Source organism: Lissotriton helveticus, chromosome 8, assembly GCF_964261635.1.
Source record: "Lissotriton helveticus chromosome 8, aLisHel1.1, whole genome shotgun sequence".
In the NCBI taxonomy this organism is placed as follows: Eukaryota; Metazoa; Chordata; class Amphibia; order Caudata; family Salamandridae; genus Lissotriton; species Lissotriton helveticus.
This window is the reverse complement of record NC_136069.1, coordinates 441,795,200-441,817,619: the sequence shown is the minus strand read 5'-3', so window position 1 is coordinate 441,817,619 and position 22,420 is coordinate 441,795,200. Positions and strand designations below refer to the sequence as shown.

Sequence of the window (22,420 nt, the reverse complement as noted above, 5' to 3'; positions counted from 1 at the left end):
CACTCTCAAACTGCACTCTGATTCTGCACTCTGATTCCCACTTCACGTGCCTTTTCAAAATTCAGCAGCAAGAACTTGTGCACTTGTGTTTGGGATTGGAATTGTGAAAGGCGGGTGGAAGTTCCGTATATCCCAGCGGGGCCCCCCCTACCGGCATCTTTTTGTCCCCATACCATGTAAGGCATGGTAATGGGCACAAAGCCCGCACATATAAATGTCTCAGAAACTTCTGAAACCCACATAAATGATGGTTTGCAATGGGTGTCAGAATTATGAGTGTGTCAGAAAAATCAGACAATCGGTTTAAACCTGCTGAAATTTACTGGGTGAAAAATGCTTCGTAGGGGGTAGGATGTGGAATTTGCTGAAATGTGGGACACGAGCTGAGTGTTATTCCCCATTTCAATAGGGAAACTCGCAAATGGCATTATGTATTTCATTCGATAAATAGTATACCACAAGATCTCGTTAATTATTGGGTACGAAAAATAACACTCAATTCTGAGGCCCTAGAAATGTAGTCTTGATATGGTTACTGGGTTCCTTTGTGAGCCCTCGCTTTCATTGCACGTGTACAATCACAATGGCTATTTTTGTACATAGCGCGTCATACTGCAGTGGTACCTTTTAAGAACTTTAAAAAACAGCGTTGAACGGCTGAGTAGGTCTCTACCACGTTGTCACCTACAGGTCACATTAGATTCTTTTTTATGTATATGTCACATTAAATGTCACCAACAAGCGCTTAACTTGCTGAGTTGTCTTGCCTTGTTCCTTGCCCCGCAAATCCCCCTGAGATAGTATACCATGGACGTGAATGGTTTAGAGAGAATAAAATTAATTAAATTAACAAACGTAGGTTGTGGAACACGTAACAAAGTCTGATAATACAAGTGTTTAGGTGTATAAGGGATAGGTACTGAGTGAATTTGGCCTCTCTGTCTCTTTTTTACCAATTATAGCACTGCCCCAAAATAATAATGCCCCCACCCCGCTACAATCACTCTCGTCAGAGGGTGAGAACCTAGCCCCTGAGAGTGTGCATTTCTGAACACAGTATTGCTGTGCCTTGCGGTATGCGTCTCTGTAGCTGGAGGGAGGGAGCGCAGGCGGAGGGAGGGGGCTCTGGTGGATGGCTGTTTGCAGGCTCCAGCAGCAGCGACATGAAAGGGACACTCCTGGAGTAAGCTGCTGCTGAGTCTGAGCGGCTCCAGGAGGGGGCGGGGAACCTCCTCCTTACCAAACCCCAAAGATGGGGGCTTTTGCCTGCCCACCGCCCGTGTCCCTCCCCTGCCAGGAAGAAATCGCAGCATTAACAGTCATTAATCATCCTAATATGAGGAACCTGCTGATCTGAGTGACTGGCACATGGGAGCTCTGCGTCTAGGCACGGCGCACAAGAGCTGACTGGGCTCTACCAAAAGATGCTAGAGGGGGCGTCATGGAGGCAGGGAGACAGCATGGGAGTTTAAAGGGTGTATTAAAAGACTCAACACCGAACGGTCCACACTCAAAAATTAATAGCCAGGATATTTTATCTTACCCTGTGGGAAACGAAGCCCCTGTAGCCAATGGTAGAAGTTTCACAGTTAAAGTCCAGTGGCTACTTCAAATAAAGCTGAGTTGTCTTGAGTAGTAACCGAGTCTTACCATCTAATACGGCACACTGCAGTTGGATATTGGATGAAAAGCTTACTAAAGGCTTGAATGTACTCCGGATTCCCGGCCTGGCATGCAGCAGCTGCGCGCTGAGCGCTGCTGAATGGTGAACGCGCCCGGCCATCTGGATTCACTTACGGAGGCACCCTGACAGCTCCTAATTATAATTAATGTACTTCTTTGCGCGAGCACGAACGAAAAATGCCCAAGATGGCGGAACAAAACTACATTTACCCTATCACTTCAAGCCTATTAAAACGACAACACAACGAAGACGAATCACTGGCCAGATGACAGAACACACTAAAGAATGTGTGGAATTTGTCTCGCCAAAGCCCTAGGAGATACTTTTTTTTTCTCTTCTTTAACATTAGGATCTCGAAACTCCTCCCACTTACGTGGGCGGAGGCCTCGCCCTAAAAAGGTCAATGGGCTGTAGCTTTAACGGTTATTTTAACGCTGCTGTTAAAAATTACTAATAAATTGTTTTCTGAGGGTTCCCAGCCTGATGACGGTGATTTGAATTCATGGCAGATTCACAGTTAAAACATAGCTCTTAAACTGTTGTTTTATAAATTTCAGGTCCAAAATGTAAATACATTTTTAGAATGTTGCAAACATCAAAATGATGGCACATTTCACTTGATGATTTGGTTTCTAGGTCTGGATTTGTTGAGTAACAGAGGTAAGCTATAATTCTTCAAAAGCGGAGAAATGTGTTGCATGATCTTCTATACTAACACATGCCTTTAATTGTTCTGTATTGTTAACAGTTACTGAATTTAATAAAATGTTAAAACAATACTGCTAAATCCCATATTTCGCTCATTAGTATCCCAAAATTTGTGGAACCCAGTATGGATTATATTTGGTTAATTTGACTTTTTTGTTGGCATTTCTATAGGTTTAGAGTTAAGCCAGTGTAATATCTTGCCCAAGGCCTTTAGTTGTTAGACTTCATTTGAAAGCTAATTGCATTCGCTGACTGTTGTGACTGAAAGATCAGTGGAATCTAGACCAGTTAACATAACATAGTACAGTGCATATTGTACTTTTGTAAAGCAATCCTACACGCCCACCCCCAAATTCCACTGTTACTGAATTAGGGATTTTTAACTGGATACCTTTATTTCCCTCCAGTTACTTGAATCTCTTTTGGTTGCTGCAGAACCTGGACTGACATTGTTATGCTTGTGCTCCTGAGATCAGCCCAGTTTGTATGCAGTTGCTATTTTACAGCAGTCAGAAGTCAATGCCAATGAAACTTAGACTTACCTGAATTAGACAACTATCTCCTCCAGGAGAAGCAAGCAGTAATTATCAATAGTAATGCCTAAATACAGTCTCATACTGAAAGTTTGATCTTTCGATTGGTACATTCGTAGCAAAGATTTCCAAAATCAGCCATAAAGCAAACACCCAGATCACTTTGTCAAAGGAGACCAGACTTATACAAGCAATGGTTGTCTTAATGAGTCAGTAGTTACAATAGTTTTAATCACCTACTCTAATTTGGGAGTCGCTTTGGTGAAAAATTCATGGTAAAGCTGGTGTTCATCCTGGCACACATGGACCATAAAAGCACAGCCACTTCGTACCTGTATAAAAACAGACAAATGGTAGCAATTAATTAAATAATGCAAGTAATCTCACGCTCAGGAAGCATTAATCTATCTCTAAGTTTGTAAACATGTTTTTGGTATATCATTTAAATGCTACAATAAAGGCCTCTTGCAAACTGCAAAAGTCAATCAATTTGCACTTACTAAAAGCACACATTATGGATGTGTATGAAGAAAAGGTTACTTACTTATAGTCGTAGTTCTGCATTGTAAGAATCTTCTTTGAAGCCATAAAGCCGGGTCTGGTGGCTTAGTGGACTAATGTGTCCAATGTAGGGGTCTGTGATCGACCTCATGGTCACAGGTTCAAATCCCAGTGTTGCGTGCACAGCCTCGACCGCTGCACGTCTTCCTGGCCAAACTGAAAGACGGGACCTATGGGAAAGGGCCGTCGTCTTTTTCCGCGAGATGCGGGAGCATTGGAGGGCCGGAGATCCCGGACCACAATACCCAGCCACCTGTGCGTGAGAAGAGGAACACGCACAGGAAGTGACGCGTCACTGAGCTTCCGGCCGGCTACGTAAGCCAAAGCCGAACAAAGGAAGCTTGCAGATTATTCCGGCATTGCTGCGAGACGCTTACAGACGGATTTTGTGTCTACTACCATTTCCGGTGGGGTAAGGGTGTCGGTGACACCGCCAAGAGTCAATCTCCTGTGATACTTTGATTGTGCTAGCGAGTGCTAGCATTTCCTGAATTTTGCCTTTGTGGAAAAGAAAACTTATTTAAGCCATCTCGATAACATTTGGAGTTCAAACATTTCAGGGTCAAAACATTTCCTGGACAAACTGGGACATTTCTACTGGTATTGATGCCAGGTGGTATATTCTTTTTCTCTACTACGTGGTACAGCACTTGGGTTGGTTGCGGTGGGTACCACGTGTCAAATTGGTTAAAGGCTGTTTATTTGTACTGGCAAAGATGTTTCATGTGAAATAAGAGCGTGTGTGTGAGTTTGTGCTTACCTTCTAGCAGGGGACGTAGAGAGGTAGCTGCCACTAAGCATAACCTTCCTCCCTTGTGAGGCCTGCACCCATACACTGACTGTGCTCTGCCTGCAACCACATGTGTTTGCCACAGGACTAAACCACTACATTGTAGCCAAGAGAAGGTCTCGATGCTAAATCGTCCTTCTTATAGTTACCAGAACCGAGTTCTTTTTCTTTACAGGTAGACTTGTGGTGGCAAAATAATATAGCTTTAAAGTGACCATTGAAGCCGTTAGCGCAGAGTGTCTAAATAACCTTTTCTATTCACAGGTCTCCCTCCTCGCTGTTCCCATCCTTTCCTTCCCCCGATTGACTCCCTTAATCTTCCGTGCCATAACGGCAATTCGGAATTTAGGTTGTCAATAGGTGGACCCCATTGAGCAACGAGCCGATCCTGAGAGGCCTCAGAGGGACCACGACACCCAGGGGGTTCTCTAAGCCTTTCATCCTTCTGAGATCAATAAAACGAGTACCATTGAGTTGAGTAACAATAAAACATCTGTTTTTCAGCGCCAAAATATCCTTGGGTGAAAGTTTGCTTTACAAATATACATGCAAAAGACACACAGTTGATGGACGCAATGCAGGACAAATCAAAACATTCCCCCCAGTCAAGGGTTGTGGGTTAAATCCATCATTCTTTTGCTCACCATGCCACCCCAGTTTAGACCTAGCCATATGCAAACTAGTCTTCACCTGGTGCCTCGTGGGAACAGTCCAGCCCGAACTGCCAAGCCAGGTCCTCCCTGGGCCAGAAACAAGCATCCTAGGACCGGTTTCGGGGTTTCACCCCTCATCAGCCAGGATAGCTTGAATCCAGTGGCACAGTGAAATATATAGGTCATGCTATATTATGAACACTGGAATCATTCCCTGCTGCGTGTAAAATTTGGAGCTCTTTCATTGATGTATTGTCCATTAAACTATCACACAGGCTGTCAGTGTTCATCTGTCCTTATAATGAGCAGCGCCCTGAAACAGCCTATCACCAGCTCAATGTTTTATTAGATATAAACTCGGGGTCTCCAAACAAACAGTTTGAAGCCTGCATTACAGCATCTGATGTGCAAGAAAGGGTAAAAATGTATAGTGAGAAGGGAAAAAAAAATGCAGTTGCATGGATTTATATTGAAAGCTGTGAAATAAGTTTCCTTTCTCCCCTAACCATGATGCAGTGTACTGGCAGTTGCCTCAAAAAGCCAGTTCTGTTTTTCTGGCTCCTGTAAGCTGGATTTCAAAGCACATGTGAGGTTTCACCGCTCTCTTTTTTTGACAAACAAAAAGTGAGGGCAATTCTTTGCTTTCATTTGATGCCTTCAACATTCTGTCATGTGAAATGGTTCTTACTGTTTTCGGGCAGGTTGATTCTTCAAAATCGCCATTTTTCTGAGAAGTGTGCCTAGTGTGAGAGGAAGAAGGGTGTCTCATCCTTTCAATTTGTATGAACCTGCTACCTCATAAGCAGTCAAAGACTGTGACACATGTTAAAAAACAAATGCTGAAAGGACCAAGAGGGCATAAGATTCAGAGGAAGGATGCACGTTATCAGAGAGAAGAAGGAAGACACATCATTCTTGACATCATTTGAGGTCACCGGTTAAGTTAACAGCATCAATAGCGTGACCAACCATTCATAAATTTCATAGACTGTCCGTACTTAGGGCCTCTTGTCCATTATCTGTGAAGAATTCTTTCACGGATGCCTTTAGTCCGTAATTTCAGAATTTAGAGAGAACTGTCCCCCTGCAAGCAGCCCGAGAGTCCTGTAACTCTCACTACAGGGGCCAGCTCAAGCTCTTGCTGTGCTCTTAAGTGCCTGCAGCAGCCCTTCCCCGACCTGGCACAGACTGCTATCGGCCCATTATCATTCTGTACGTCGGCCTAATTATCACATAGAGAATGATAATGGGCCAGGGACCGCATTTGCTGGGTTACCTCCTGTCAGAGCCAAGGGCATGGCAAACTGCTTTTGTTTAGGGGCTCCTGTCACCTCACCAGGGGCCAAGCTCTGGGGTGGGTGGAGGTTTCATTTTGGCACGTCACCCAGTTGCATCCAATATGTAAACGCATGCATTTAAGTTTCACTGAGGCACACAACAGATGCAGTGCAAGGTTCTCTCAACCTAATATAAACTTATTTTGACTTGTGCTTGTGTTGGTTGTCTATTTTCTTATGTAATATTACGTGACCTCCTCTGATATGTCTGTAAAATGTACCTTTTGTCCTGAATATTTGTCCTGAATTCTGACTTTATGTCCTAATTTTTTTTTTACTTTTTATTGATTTGAAAATCAGGGCAAACAATACATTCAGAAGATATTCATGATTGGCTGCAATTAGATCTATAAATCAAGGCAATGCTACACATTCCCACATCAACAATTTGGAATGAACAATACATTTGGCCCTCACCCCCATCCCCTCGGACATCACGGTCACGTTATGTGGATACATCATCTGCTTCGAGTTCAGGTGGGTCACAGATATATCCTCTAAACTTGTTCCATGCTCCCCATACCTTCTCCCATTTACGGGGACAACCACAATGGATAAAAACCGCCTTTTCGGCCACCATTGCCTCGTCCATGTCCTTGCAACATTTTCGGAGCGTAGGTGTTTCACCCGACCCCCACAACATAGCAATGTTGCGCTTAGCAAATGCCATACCCAACATCGCCCAATCCTGCTCTTGGTGGGTGAGGTCATTGGGCTCCCATACATTTAACAGACAGCGTCTTGGTTCTGGCAGCACCGACATTTCCATAGTCTGAGATATAGTACGCATTACCTTAGTCCAGTACGCTACGATATGGAGACAATCCCAGAAGGTGTGAAAAAATGTACCCTCCTCCCCACATTGCCATAAACAGTATTGGTGTTGAGCTTTCCCTATTGTATAGAGTGTCGTTTTAGTGTAATACGTGCGGTGTAATACTTTAAGTTGGACCAGTCTGAGCTGCGCGGGTATGGCCGTTTCACGTGGCGATGATAGTGCCTCTTGCCACTCCGACTCGTCGAAGTCACCCACATCCCGGGACCATTTTTGTCACAGCTTGGACGTCGGATCTGGCAGGTTGTTGACTAATTTACGGTACGTAAAGGATGTCGCCCTCCTATTCATGTGTTCCGTCAGGAGTCTATCCTCCAATGGAATGGCCTCTGGTATGGTCGTGCCTGATGCTAGGATTGCCTGAAGCGCATGCCGGATTTGTAGATACCTAAACTTCTCTTTCTGCGCCATGCCATACTGTGTTTCCAAGTGTGAAAACTCGACCACCGCTCCCCTCTTCCAGAGATCACGCACTGTGGAAATACCAACATTATCCCAGTTTGTAAATCCTTTACTATTCCGAAGTCGCCCAAGCCTGTGTGAGTCCCAGAGTGGCGTCATTTGTGTGATAGCTCCTAAGCACTTTAATCGAGCCTGCGCTTGATACCATGTGTGAATCGTGTGTGCAGTGGGGCCAATCAAGGAGGGAGGCCTAAGCTTGCTATATAGGGCTGACATCATTCCGTCCTCCTCTAGTTCCCGCCTGTCCGCTTGGTACGCAGGTTCGTCATGTGGGGCATGCAGCCAGTAGTTGATTATTTTAAGATGCGCCGCCCAGTAATACAGCTGCATGCTTGGAAGGGCTATCCCGCCATGGTACCAGCTACGCACCAGCTTATCTTGAGCGATCCGTGCCGGCTTGTTTCCCCATAATAAACTGGAGACTTCAGCCGCTATCGCTTTGAAGTAGGCCTGCAGGACTGGGAATGGGGTGTTTGAGGACATATAGAAAACGGGGGAGCGTCATCATTTTGTAAAGTGCTGCTTTGCCCAACAGCGTGAGGGGAAGACTATGCCAGACCGTTGCATTACGCTTAAATCGCTCAAGTGGGGGCTTTAGACTTTTCCCATAAAATTTGTCAGGGTCAGGTGTTCCGTAGATGCCCAGGTATTTGAAGGCCTCGTCAGTAACCCGCAGCGGGCAAACCGAGGGTAGCAATGGTGGCGGGCCTCTCAGCACATAGAGTACGGACTTGGACCAATTAATAGTGTACCCGGACACCCGACAGAATTTTTCGCACACATTCAGGAGCTCTAGAATGGATTTTCTAGGGGAGGCTGAATATAGTAGTACATCATCCGCATATAATGATATGAGATCTTCCCAAGTGTCGGTCCAGTGAAGTCCACGGATGGAGGGTTCCCATCTGATCCACGCCGCCAGTGGTTCTAGAGTCAACACAAATAATAATGGGAACAATGGCCACCCCTGTCGTGTCCCTCGAGATAGCGGGAAGTCCCTTGATATGTGCCCGTTAGTCACAACATGCGCCAGTGGATTAGTATAGAGCAGACAAATCCAGGCACAGAACTTCAGACTGAAGCCCAAGTGTCGCAAGGTTGCAAATAACCACATCAAACACCACACTCGCGTCCAGGGAGAGAATTACTGCGGGTTCCTGAATAGAGGACCTCCAAGCCAACACCGCTTGTAATCGCCTTAGGTTAAAGGCTGTGCTCCGCTGGGGCATGAACCCGGACTGATCGGGGTGTATTAGAGACAATAGGTGGGGGGTCAATCGCAGCGCCAGTAGCTTGGCCAGTATTTTGGCTTCAGCATTGATCAAAGATATTGGGGATATGAACTGCAATTATCAGGGGGTTTGCCCGGCTCAGGGATCATTACGATAGTAGCCAATCGCTGATCTCGGGGCAGTTCTCCAGTCTTGAGACTGTCTTGAAACATGTTCAAAAGGAAAGGGTCCGTCAAGTCCGCAGTTCTTTTATAAAGTTCGATGGGGATCCCGTTGGGCCCCACCGCCTTACCGGATGCTAGGGAGCCAATAGCCGTCTGCAGTTCTTCCACCGAAAGGTCGGCTTCTAAGAGCAGCGCCGCCTCCGGTGTGAGTTATGGCATAGCAATATCTTTCATATACTCGTGGGCTTCCTCTATCGTAAACGCCGAGCGCGAGGCATATATGTGCTCAAAATAGTCGGCCAACGTATCCACTATGTCACTTGGGGCGGTCACTAGGGAGTCTGCGGGCGTACGCAGCCGCGCGATTGGCTTGTCTGCTTTCTCCTTTTTACTAGCCAGCCTAAAAATTTGCCCGCCTTATCCCCTAATTCGTATACTCTGTGGCGCGTGGCCTGAAGTCTGGCCGTGACCATCTCTCTCTGATACGCCACAAATTCATGTTGCTTAAGACGCACCCTCTGGGAGGTGTGGTGCGTTGGGTGTTCTGCATGTTGAACTGTTGCGGCATCTAGGTCCGATTCTATACTATCTAGTTCTGCCCGTTTTCCCAGTTTGTATCCTGTGATAGATGCTATAGCATGCCCACGTGCTACCGTTTTAAAGGCCTCCCATAAAATGCTGGGTGACTGCACCGATGATAAATTTTATTGGAAAAAGTGCCTAGTAGCTCCAGTAATCCCCTTTAGCACTTCAGGTATGAGCAAGTAACTTGGATATATGGGAAAAATGCGGCGTTTCACGGTCTGATGGCGGGTACATGTCAGCAGTATCGGTGAGTGATCTGATATATACCCCTAGGCCAAATATCCACCTCAACCACCCCCCCACCCCCAGGTTGCCCGCTGAGACTAGAAAATAATCAATACGTGTGAGGCTGTTGTGTACCCCTGAATGGAAGGTGTATTGTTTTGCATTGGGGTGCCTAAATCGCCATGCGTCTGTGAGTCCTAGGGCATCTAGTAAGCCGCTCATACGGAGACTGCCCGTTGCACTTGGTTTAGGGGGATATCAATCTAGGGCACCGTCCACTGTAGTGTAGTTCCTATCATCCCAATAGGCTCTGCGCATTGGAATAATACCTACAGCAGTAAAGGCCAAGACCAGACGTTAACTAGGTCTACTACTGTCGATACTAGACTTAAAGTTTTGGGTTTGCCAGCTTAGCTCAGAGTTCACTAGAAACTTTCTCGAATGTTCAAGGAGGACTTAACTTCCCTGATTAGACAAGAAGGGATTTAGTTTCTGACAACCATAGAACATGACAACTTTGCTCTCCCCTAATCAAGAGTATATCTCGAGAGTCGTGTGAACAAAAGGCAATTTATTTTACTCAGTCAGTACGTGCATTCTTAGTCTCATCAGATTGTAGAGAAAAGGAAGAGACGGGCGTGTTCAATAAAAAGGTGTTATTTATTGATCAGTCTCTTTTCTCATACAAGAGAAATGGATCGATATTATTGCAATACTTATAGTTAAGTAAAGTGCATACATTAAAAGCAATAGTATAAAATAATACTGTAAAAACATTGATATGGTTTCTAAGCCATAAGATGTTTAAAATGAATAAAATATATTACATACACATATACATTTGACTAAACGTACTCAACTGGTGTTTCTAAATACGCCTACCCCGTGTACCTGACCTAAGCCTAATACGTGGGCGGGAATAGAAAGTTACAGTTTAAGTTAAGTTTGTTTTTGCCAAGTGAATAACTAAAGAATTCTCTGTGAGGGTTTATTCAGTTCTGTACCTGGAATCTAGGTTGAATGAGGGATGGTATCTCTCTCTCTGGTCTCGATATTCCAGGCTGCCTGCGAGGGCTACCCGGAAACGCCGGTGCTGGATTTCTCGGCAGGAGAAAGCAGCTTCTCTCAGCGCGTCAGGAAGGCGGGGCTGCGCCAGCGGGGTCTGCTCTGCTCTTCGCTTCGGCAAGTATGGCTGCTCCGTCTCGTCACCACGCGTGTGTTTGCATAGGGCAATATCGGTAATATTTATACCTTTAAGGTGCCGAGATTGACGTAAGGATGGACATAGATACGTCAATAAGGATGTCATACGACTTGCTCGTTAGCACATTCTTTTACTGATGTTCTCGGTGAAATCAAAACAATGGCCGCAGGGTTTTGCCCAGGTTGTCATAGGTTTGATTTGTTATGAGAACTCCGCATGCCTTATCAGGGGCTGGAGGAATATCGCTTGTCTAATTAGATCGCAAGCGTTATGACCTAATCAGATAACACGTTCCTGTGCCGTAGTGTGACTGCGTCAGATAACGGTATCTGCATCATGGGGGGTTTCTGCCTCATGGGCTGACTACTTAGTTAACTTGTTAGTTTGCTAACCAGAATAGGGTCAGGAATAGGGGGATCGATTCAGAACCTATAGGAATACATCACACCACTATGTCGTTAAAATCTCCCCCAATCACTATCTCTGCCGCCGGGAGAGCAAGCAAAAATACAGTAAATGCAGGTTGTGCTATCGCATGCAGGGAAGGTGGAATGTAGGCTGAGACTAGATTAAACAGTTTTCCTTCCCATTGACCCGTAACAGTCGTCTGTTGTATTAATAGCGGGAACTGCTTCTTGACTAGTATACCCACACCCCTAGACCCAGACGAGAATTCCGAGTGCGCCACCATTTTATAACCCCATCTATCTAGGGCCTTACACGTAGAGCACATCAAGTGCGTCTCCTGTAATAGTGCCACAGCAGGTGCGCATCGTTTTAGGTATTGCAACACTAGACCCCTTTTCACCTTGTCCCCCAACCCCCGCACATTTCAAGAGAGTAAAGTTAATGGGGTCCCTGGGGAGAGCTGAGACATTTGTTGATTAGTGTCGTGTTGACCTTGGGTAGTCATATGTGACAGAGAAAAATTGCAGCATTGTCGATTTAACAGTACAATTCAGCCCCAATATTTTGGCAGCCATTTGGTTTATTATGTGTGCCCTTATAAACTGTGCAAGAAAAAGGAAACAGAACCCTGAGAACATACCTTCTCCCCCCCCACCCCCCTCCCTGCCTCCCGGCCTGACGGATTTGAAACTACTCGCCTCCCCAACCAAGCAGAGTGCTTAATTCCCTTCCCAGTTCCCAGTGGACAGGGGTGAAAGATAGCATCCGTTGCCCCCCAACCCCACATAGATCAATAGGTTCACAGACCTTCCCCATTCCCCCTAACCCAAGCCATAAAGCTATCTTGTGGAGAAATACATCAAACATAGTGCAGAGCAGCAAAAGCTATTCAAGAGTCACTCAGTCCATGAGGCCAATTCAACGGACCACAACATTTTAGCCTAAAAACGTCTCCAGTAATCCACTTGTGCCTAAACATGGCCTTGGCGAACGCCTTACATCATATCGAGGTCTATGCACTGGTACTCACACCCTCGTGTCGGCACACCATGAGGCAGAAATCAATGAAGCAGTCCATGCCTCGCATCACTCACGTTCCTCACTCAGCGCGCGGTCTCTGCGCCAACTTCCAGTGTCACCATTTCTGCCAGGTCGACCAGCCTTTCGCCAACCCTCCAGCCACACCTGCGCTTCGTCCTGGGTGACAAAAAAACACGTTTTACCTTCAGCCTCTACCCTTAATTTGGCTGGAAAGAGCATGGAGTATTTGATGCCTTGGTCACGAAGCGTCTTTTTGACCTCCAGAAAACCCCGTTGTTGCTTTGTGACGACTGCAGTGTAGTCGGGAAAAATCGTCACATTTGCGTTGTCGATCTTCAGTGGGGGAGCCGCGCGCGCGGCCTGCAATATCACGTCCCTGACCCGAAAGTTAAAAATACGGGCCATAATAGGCAGCGGCGGCGCCCCAGGCCTCGGTCTGCCACCAGGAACCCGATGCGCGCGTTCAACAGAGAAATAGTTGGACAAACCTCTAGGCTGAAGATGGTTTGTTATCAGATCCTCCACGAACAGGTCAAGGGCCGGTCCCCCGGTCCGTTCCGGCACACCAATAAGGCGGATGTTGTTCCGCCTTGATCACCCCTCCTGGTCCTCCAGCATGGAAGCCAATATTTTGTTTTCGGCCAGAAGGTGATTCACCTGTTTTTTGAGAGTGGTGGTATCAGCTGTCAACGTTTCCGTGACAGTTTCGACTTCAGACATTCTCGTCGACATTTAACTAAAATCGGCCCGGATTAAGGACAAACCCACTGCAAGAGTCTCAATACAGGAGTCCACCTTATTTAAGGTCACCAAGATGTCGCGCAGCGTCACCTACTGCTCCTCTCCGGCATTCTCGCTCTTCGATGGTGGGGCTTCCATGTCGGGCGCTGTCATCTGTGTCTTGGCGTACGCAAATTTATCCAACTTTGTCAGGCTGGAGCCTTTTGGTGTTCCTGCCGCTCATTGTTACAGGCTACTTGTGAACGTGCCAGGTCCAGGGTTATGGCCTCCAGCCGCGTTTACCAGCAGGGGGCTTCGCCAAACCCAGCTGTATTTGTAAGTCAATTATAGTCTCCAGCCACAAAAACAGTCCACTTCATACACTATGGCTCCGGGCAGTGGAACAATATGCACCAAAGTTGCTCCGCAGCGTCTGCCAGGCATATAATGTGGCGCCACTCCCTGTGGTATTGCAGCGCCGCAACAGATCGCCCCCCTCCACACACCGGGTCCCCTTGTACCTCCAGATCAATCGTGGCATACACAGAAGCGCCCCGACGACGGTCACTTCAGAGCCCTCCACGGGGTGCCTCCAATGTCTGCATCCAAACCAGCGGCGCCAGCGAGATCACGGGTCCAGGCCGTCAGTCGCTCCCCCGCCGCTCCTTCCACCCAGGGGTCCCTGGGTAGTCGCCAAACTCGATGCCCCGGCTCACCACGCTTCACCAGGCCTCACGGCTCTCTCACTCCCAGCAGACTCCCAAACGCTTCATTGGGCATTGATACTCAGTCCACCTTCATGTACTTTACCGGTGTATGTCCCATCTGCTCCCCAGCGCCGGATTAACAGCAATGGTGGCGCCGATCTTTGTGCCCCTTTGTTGCTGCAAATGGCCGCCTCGCACCACACAGCTGGTTCCTGCCGGCCCCCACAGTCTAGGCGCAGCGGTCACGGGCTCTCACGGGACCGCCTTTAGGTCTGGGCAGCTTAGTAGGATCAGCGCTGAGGCGGACATAAACCGTCAGCCGCCCCGCACTTCTTTCCATCACTCAGCGCCACACATCAGCGGAGGCCCCTGGGCAGACGCGAAAATCGAGGCCCGGCTCACCACGCCGCACCAGGCCCCAGAGCCGCGCTCGGTGTCCGCCAGCCCAGAGAGCGCTCCTCACACTCCGGGACCGGATCGTTCAGCCTCCGCTTCTTCCGCTATCGCAGCTCACGTTTGGGGGTGAGAAGAGCTGCCGGATTAGTGTGTGGATCGTCAGGGTTGGCTCGGCGAGCACAGAGCCTCCCTAAGCTGCGGCCATCTTCATCGGCTGCCAGTCACGCCCCGATGTCCTAAATTTTTGTTGTGAATTTTGACTCTTTGCCCTGAATTTTTACACTCCCTGTCCTGAATTTGCACCCATGCCAGTTGGTCACCCTAAGCATCAACGATTGAGACCATTGGCCAACCCGCTCTTTAACAACGGCAGGTTCAATGTCTACTACTCATCAACATCAAGGGGAGGGGGCATGGCCTAGCAGCCGAAGATGGCGGATGCATAGTTGCATCTCTCCATTCAGACCGCACAATCATCCTGACAAATCGGGGGTTTGGGGACCACATCCAACCCTCAAGAACGGCAGCATTCCATTACCCTGTCCTGCACAGAGTTTAGTGCTGACCGTAGGAGGCACCCTTCTGCACTGGAGGCCACCACCTTGAGACCAGGCAGCCTAATAAGGCTGCTGGGAGTAAGACGGAGCAACGGGAAAGAGACAACGAACAACAAGGAAGCCCTGGTGGTGTCGAAGAACAGGTGAACGGGAGGTGGGTCTGTGGCTAATGGCAGTAGAGCTCCCCGGCGGTGCTGTAAGTGTGGCCCCTACGGGCAAGGTCACAAACAGCTGCAAATCTGGCAGCGGAGGCGAGGCCAGCCTCTCCTCTCCCTCACCGACTACTTCAGACACACCAGAGTTGGCACACCAGCCCTGAGGTGAGGAACCGATTATCCTAGCTCTGCTGTGAGCCCCCGACAGCCTCCGGCCACAAGGTGCAGTACTTCTGATCTGTCTGACTGGAACTAGAGTCTCGCTTGGTAGGAGATGATTCCAGTGCTGCGGTGAGCCACTGGGGAGACTGCCTTGCTGTCACTCATTGACTGCATGACTTTGGCCGATGGGCCAGCTCGAGAGTGCATGCAGATTACCACGCATTGTCCTGCATATCTGGCCTGATTTGTCCCTCCTCTGACCGCCAGCTTATGGGAGACACTACACACTAGTAGTATGGGGGGGTAGGGGGGAAGCAGCTTATGGCTAATGACCTTACCATGCAGCTCTGACCCTTACTGCATCTACTCCTTGTAGCAGCCCAGCGCTGAGACTGCGGCATATAGACACGAGGTCTGCAAAGCCCAGAGGGAGATGGAAGTGTAGAAATGGCCGCTGCTAGACGCGGAGGCCTCCCTAGGGGCACTTCAACTCTGCACCAGACTACCCATAGCCTTAAAAGGAGAGAATACAAACAGCTTTAATGAGTGTGCACTGCACAAATCCCGGCCGGGGGCTGGAAACTGAGCAACGACGCTGCACTGTGAACTCATGGGCCTCCCGGGGACGGATCATTCTGTCACACACAGGCAAAGTGCCCGCACTCAGCACACCATCATGATTTGAGCCTAACTGGCCTGAACTAACTGCCTGCCTCTCCTGCGCATCAAAGATCACCTGTGACCCGCCTGAATATAATCTGAGTTATAGACCAACAAAAGAAAAATGAATACGAACAGACCCTTTTATTTCCAGATAGGTACGCCCTGAAACCCTGAACACTTTCGCCCACCGAACATGGCACTACTGCATGCTATACCCAAGAGGGAGGACATATGGAAGCCAAGATCTTGACAGACAGGCACGCAGATCAGTGCCTCTGTACCCCTTGATGATGATGGAGGGGGAAGGTGATGGATCGGACACTATGCCACTCACAATGCAAACGTAATTTGGCAAGATGTTGTCTTAGATTGCCTCCCGCCCACCTGCCATGAGCTGCAGCTCACAAATTAGCAACTGGATTTCGAGACTGGACACAAAACAGGGGACTGACAGACCTATGGCAGGCCCAACATGGCCTCACAAATGACTATTCCTGCTTCTCATCCATCTATGCACTCCATACCTGTCTAGAGAAATTCCTATGCTCAGAAAGACTGAGACAATATGACACCTTTACTGAACACCTCAGGCATACAATTTCTGACCACAGCCCCCTCTTGCTTGGGTTTAGGCAATTGACAACAGACCGATAATTCCATCGTGTCAACTTCAACACGCAACACTTGAGGACACCGGCTACTAAGAATCCCTTTAATCGCTCATTACTAACTATTTTGAACACAATCACGACTTAGCATCGTATTCTTTAACCAAATGGGAGGCATTCAAGGTGGTGTCACTCAGTAGGCGTTACTAGGTAGCTTCATGACGAACTAGCCACCCTAGACAATAAGTTCCACACATTTGAGGATAGCCTGGGATCAGACCTATATGCCCATAATGACTAATGGATGTAAAAGAACAATACAATGTTATCCTGGGACGTGTGAGATGTCACGGCTATAAAAACAAAATGGATAGAGCACATACTGAAGAGGGTAGATCTGGGAAACTTCTGGCATGGTTTATTTGCCCTGAACAACAGGGTGCACCCATCATCCACCTCACTTCATGCACTGGGAAACACATTTACACACCAGGAGATATCAACAATGAGTTCCTAGCCCAGAGATACCGCATGAGGGAGATGAAGACAGGTTCCTGGACTGATTGACCCTCCCGACCGTGCCACTTGAGACCCGTGACGCCATAAGTGGTCCTGTAAGGGTTCAGGAAGTGTGCACAGCTCTGAAGGTAATGGCCACAAGAAAGACTCCAGGTCCAGATGGTCTCCTGGCATAGTTTTAGTCCACCTTTATGGGAACTTTGCCCCCAGACTGTTTACACTCCTTGCTGATTCCTTACGGATGGTTTGCCTACCGGACTCCTCTCGGGGAGCAACTGTAAGTTCTCTTCTTGATCGGCTTTTGCCCACTATCCATGTTAAATATGGACTTTAAATTCCTTAGCAAAATATTGGCGCGAAGACTGCCCCGTTACATGCAGACTCTAGTACATAGAGACCAGAACAGTTTCATCCCAAACCGTGACACATCACTCAACATCAGGAGAGTCTATTATATACTTTACCATTCTGATGTACAGGCTAACCAGGTGGCACTTATTTTGTCAGTAGACCTCAAGAAAGCCTTTGAATCTATCCGATGGAACTTTCTCTTGACGGTCATGAGAAGAATGGGGCTAGGGGAGAGGTGGATTAAATGGGTCACCGTCCTTTATGCAGATTTGTTAGCCTGAGTGAAGACTGGCTCCACATTCTCCGACACATTCAGTATATTCAGGGGGACAAGGCAGAGACGCCCACTGCCCCCCTCCTCTTTGCCCTGGCTACAGAGCCCTTGGCAGAACTGTTTTGGAAGGAGAGCAGGGTAATGGTATACTGATAGATGGCCTTGAACATATTATATCGCTCGATATTGATGATCTCTTGTTATATATAATGGGTGGCTCAGCTGGAGTGCGGAATGCATCTCAGCAACTTGAGAACTTCAGGACTCTGTTGGGTTTACAGGTTAACCAAGCTAGGACATGTATATTCCCTTGCGTTAAGGGGACTCCTGAACTACTAGATTTCTCGCGACTTTATATGGTCTCCCACATTCTTTAAATATTTGGGGACAAGGGTGTACCATGACCTGGATGATTAACAAGAAGTAAACTTAGGAAAAGCTTTCCGGTCCCTTTGGACATGTGTAACTTTCTGGAGATCTTTTTCACCCGTCTCTAATGGCGCATCTGTTGACTGCCAAGATGGTGATGCTCCCCCGCTTTATATATATATTTTGTTTACAAACCTACCAGTTATGGTACAAGCATCTTGGTTCAAACAACTTGATACCCTCATCCACGACCTGATATGGGATGGCAGCCGCCATAGAGTGCCACTAGAGATATCATGGGACACTCATCAAGTGCTAGGGGATTGGGAGCTCCGGACTTGGAACTGTATTATCTTGCAGCGCAGCTGATATGGGTAGCTAGATGACACTCCTGCACATGACTTAGACCTCTCGGGGCTGATCCCATATCAGGGACTTCTGTTGAGCTGCCTGCTACGTCCGGAGATAGTCATCCCACAGCCAAGTGTGCTGCTACGTGTGGCTTTGCAGTTTTGGCGTCGCTGTATTGTATGAACCCAGAGAGCTCCCTTGTATGCTCCAGCTCTACCAATGGTGGGCCTTCCCCCACGGAGACCCCGTTACCTGTTTCACTCCTGCCTAACTCTCAGAGTGGATGGAGGCGGGGTTCACAAAACTAGCAGAATGTTTTCTGCCGGGAGTCCTCAGCCTATTGGATGACTTGTTTGATACCCCCACCCCAAATGGTACTTCAACTACTTCTCTCTATGGGCTTCACATAGTGACATGGTTCTGCTGAGCACAGAGTAAGATGAGGAGGAGACCACTAGTGACTCTGAGAGCTCGCTGGGAAGCAATGCTGGGACATAACATCAAGAAAAAAGAATGGAAGAGGGTACTAGCCCACCCCAAGACAGTGTAGCGTAACAAAAGGCTGAAATATATAAAGTTTAATTATCTACATATGACATACCTCACCCCACACAGATTACAGATTATATATGAGGGGAGAACCCAGAGGCTGTTCTCACTGTTGAGGACCAGATGTAGACTTCTGACATATGACTTGGGAATGCCAAGCACTGCAGCCTTTTTGGACCATGGTTTTGCAGCGGCTTCAGAGCGTAATGGGGCGCACCCTGCCCTGCACACTACAGACCTGTCTCTTAGGGAGGTTTCCTTGACTCAAAGCGCGCAAAGTGGCCTTTTACCTGGCCTTTGCCTTAGCTTGTAACAGGATAGCAATGGCATGGAAATCCGACAGAGGTCCAGGACTAGAAATCTGGGTGAGGGACATCACAACCTGGGCAGAGGCAGAAAGGCAGACCCTTAGAAGGGAAGATGCTAAAGGAGTATGTAAGCACACATTGGCCTATGGAAAGAGCTTTTGAACAACTAGGAACACCCAGGGGACGACAGAGGCTCTGAACAGGGCGACCTCGGTGATGGAGTAGGGAAATCCGAAGGTATTAATGCAGATGGAGAAGGGGGAGGAGAAGGTAGCACAGGGGAATAAGTGCCTGGAAGGCGAGGCCTACACCACTCTGAGTTACGCAACTAAAAAATTCCTGCATGCCACACACACAGCGCTGTCATCACCGGTCCCTACACGACCACCTCGGATCTCGACTTAATGCTCACTGACATCATAGGACCTGAGCTAACAGACTGCTGCTCACAAGTAGCAATGCATAAACCCATACCTCTGTGTACCAGACTGTACTGTAGTTAATATGATGCTTCTTAGTTGTTTGGTTTATTTAGTTATGATTTCTCCTGGTTTTCCCCCCTCCAAAATTAGCCTACACATATGCCGACCGGAACTCACAACACACGAAGATACCAAGAGCCTATTAGAAACACACTCAGATGAACCATTTATGAGGCAGGAGGACACCGCATATAAGTTTGACACAGTTGACAATTTAAGTCTCAGAGAGTAGCAATGTTATATGCAAGGGATCGGAGTTGATCCCGATGATTAATGTACTGTTCCATACCTGACATTTTGCTTCTACATTATGACTTAGGGAAGGAGATCAAAGACTCAACTGCCACTGCTTAATCTCCATGCATGAAGATGAAGCCTGCGCAGGTTCCGGTGCAGAACTCTCACCTGTTTCTGCTACAGAAGATCCTCCCGAAGGGGCAGCCTGATTGATGAACCGATGTTCATGCTCAGGAGTACGAGATACCATACACACCATGCCCAGTCCGGAGCCACAAAGATGACCATCTGTCCTGATCTTCAGAACTCCGGACAGGAGTGGTATCGTCAGGAAGGCGTACAGGAGTCCTGTGCTCCACACAAGACAAAACGTCTCTCCAATCGAGAGCCGCCTTGGAAACTCAAATGTGCATAAGTGCTGACATTGCGTTTTCTTAAAGGTGGCTTATAGATATAATCAAGGTTCTCCTCAGTCGCAGAAGAGACATTCCCCACCTCCAGATGTAGATGTTATTTGTGATCCGCAAGGCATCGACAGCTGAGTTTGTCCGCCCTGGCGTTCAGAGACCGTGCCAGGTGTTGCATTACAAGGAAAATGTTCTGACATTCCAGCCATGTCCAGAGGCCTTTGAGCCTCAGGACCCCACCCTGTCCTGTTTGTTGCATTACCGATACTACATGGCACTGGTGATTTGGAGCTGAGACTCCGCTGAAGATCAGAGTCCTCTGTTCTCCACCTCTCCCATATGGCCACCCCAAACCAGGAGTGACGCATCTGTCACCGCTGTAGGGTCAGGGTGAAGGAGAGAGTTCTGAAGCGGACTCAAACGCAAATCGTTAGCCACCACTGCAGGTCTTATGCAGTTCCCTCTAATATCTGGACTACGTCGGAGAGATTATCCTGATGCTGCGTCCACTGGGACTTCAGGTCCGACAACAGACCCTGCACATGCCAGCGTGCATGCTTTATCAGCAGGAGGTCAAAAGATCCAGAAGTTTCAGTGCTAGTCTCACCGAAATTCAGGATAGAGGCTGAAACATGGAGCCCGGACTCGCCGTTCCAGAAAATAGGCACGGAATTGAACTGTGTTCTGAATGGCTCGGATTAAAGGGAGCATCTGCGAGGGACACATGTGTGACTTAGGCACATAGATAACACCAGGGAATGCAAGAGGCATGCCGTAGTCTGGAGGTGGGTGATGACTGCCTGGGGTGAGCCCGCCTTCAACAGCCAGTTGTCGAGGCAGGGAAAGACTGCAACTCTGGCCCTCCGCAGACGGGCTGCAAACACCGCCATGACTCTCTTAAACTACCAAGGGACGCTGGGAGGCCAATGGGGTGCAGTGAACTGAAAGGCAACGTCTGAAGGCCGGCAAGTCCAGCGCTACCATCCAGTCTCAGGTGTCCAGGGAAAACCGGACATTTTGAATTAATCTTTTTTCCGGAAGTGGTTGAGGGAGCGCAGATCGAGTATGGGGCAGAGGACTCTGTCCTTCTTCTGCATCAGAAAGTAGCAGGAATAGCAACCTCAACCTACTTCTGATGTCGGCACCCTCTTGATGGCTCCTTTGGCCAAAAGATCATGCACTTCCTGACACAGCAGTGAGAAGTGGTCTTCCATCAGCCGATTGGATGATGGTAGCATGGGCAGCAGAGTGTCACCACATCACTCAGGAACACCACCACATCACTCAGGAACACCACCACATCACTCGGGGAACACCACCACATCACTCGGGGAACACCACCACATCACTCGGGGAACACCACCACATCACTCGGGGAACACCACCACATCACTCGGGGAACACCACCACATCACTCGGGGAACACCACCACATCACTCGGGGACCACCACATCACTCGGGGAACACCACCACATCACTTGGGGAACACCACCACATCACTCGGGGAAACCACCACATCACTCGGGGACACCACCACATCACTCGGGGACACCACCACATCACTCGGGGACACCACCACATCACTCGGGGACACCACCACATCACTCGGGGACACCACCACATCACTCTGGGACACCACCACACCACTCAGGGGACACCACCACACCACTCAGGGGACACCACCACATCACTCAGGGGACACCACCACATCACTCAGGGGACACCACCACATCACTCGGGGACACCACCACATCACTCGGGGACACCACCACATCACTTCGGGGACACCACCACATCACTTCGGGGACACCACCACATCACTTCGGGGACACCACCACATCACTTCGGGGACACCACCACATCACTCTGGGACACCATCACATCACTCTGGGACACCACCACATCACTCTGGGACACCACCACATCACTCTGGGACACCACCACATTACTCTGGGACACCACCACATCACTCTGGGACACCACCACATCACTCGGGGACACCACCACATCACTCTGGGACACCACCACACCACTCAGGGGACACCACCACACCACTCAGGGGACACCACCACATCACTCAGGGGACACCACCACATCACTCAGGGGACACCACCACATCACTCGGGGACACCACCACATCACTCGGGGACACCACCACATCACTTCGGGGACACCACCACATC

General features: G+C 48.5%; 1 protein-coding gene across 1 annotated transcript in view; it reads right to left on the bottom strand.

Annotated features, from left to right (window-relative positions):
* Positions 1–22,420, bottom strand: part of COG3 (component of oligomeric golgi complex 3) — a 450,848-nt gene that overhangs the window by 237,937 nt on the left and 190,491 nt on the right. Inside the window, exon 11 of the mRNA XM_078657314.1 lies at positions 3,166–3,257. Coding sequence (XP_078513440.1) covers positions 3,166–3,257 — 92 coding nt within the window. The remainder of the gene's footprint in view (positions 1–3,165; positions 3,258–22,420) is intronic.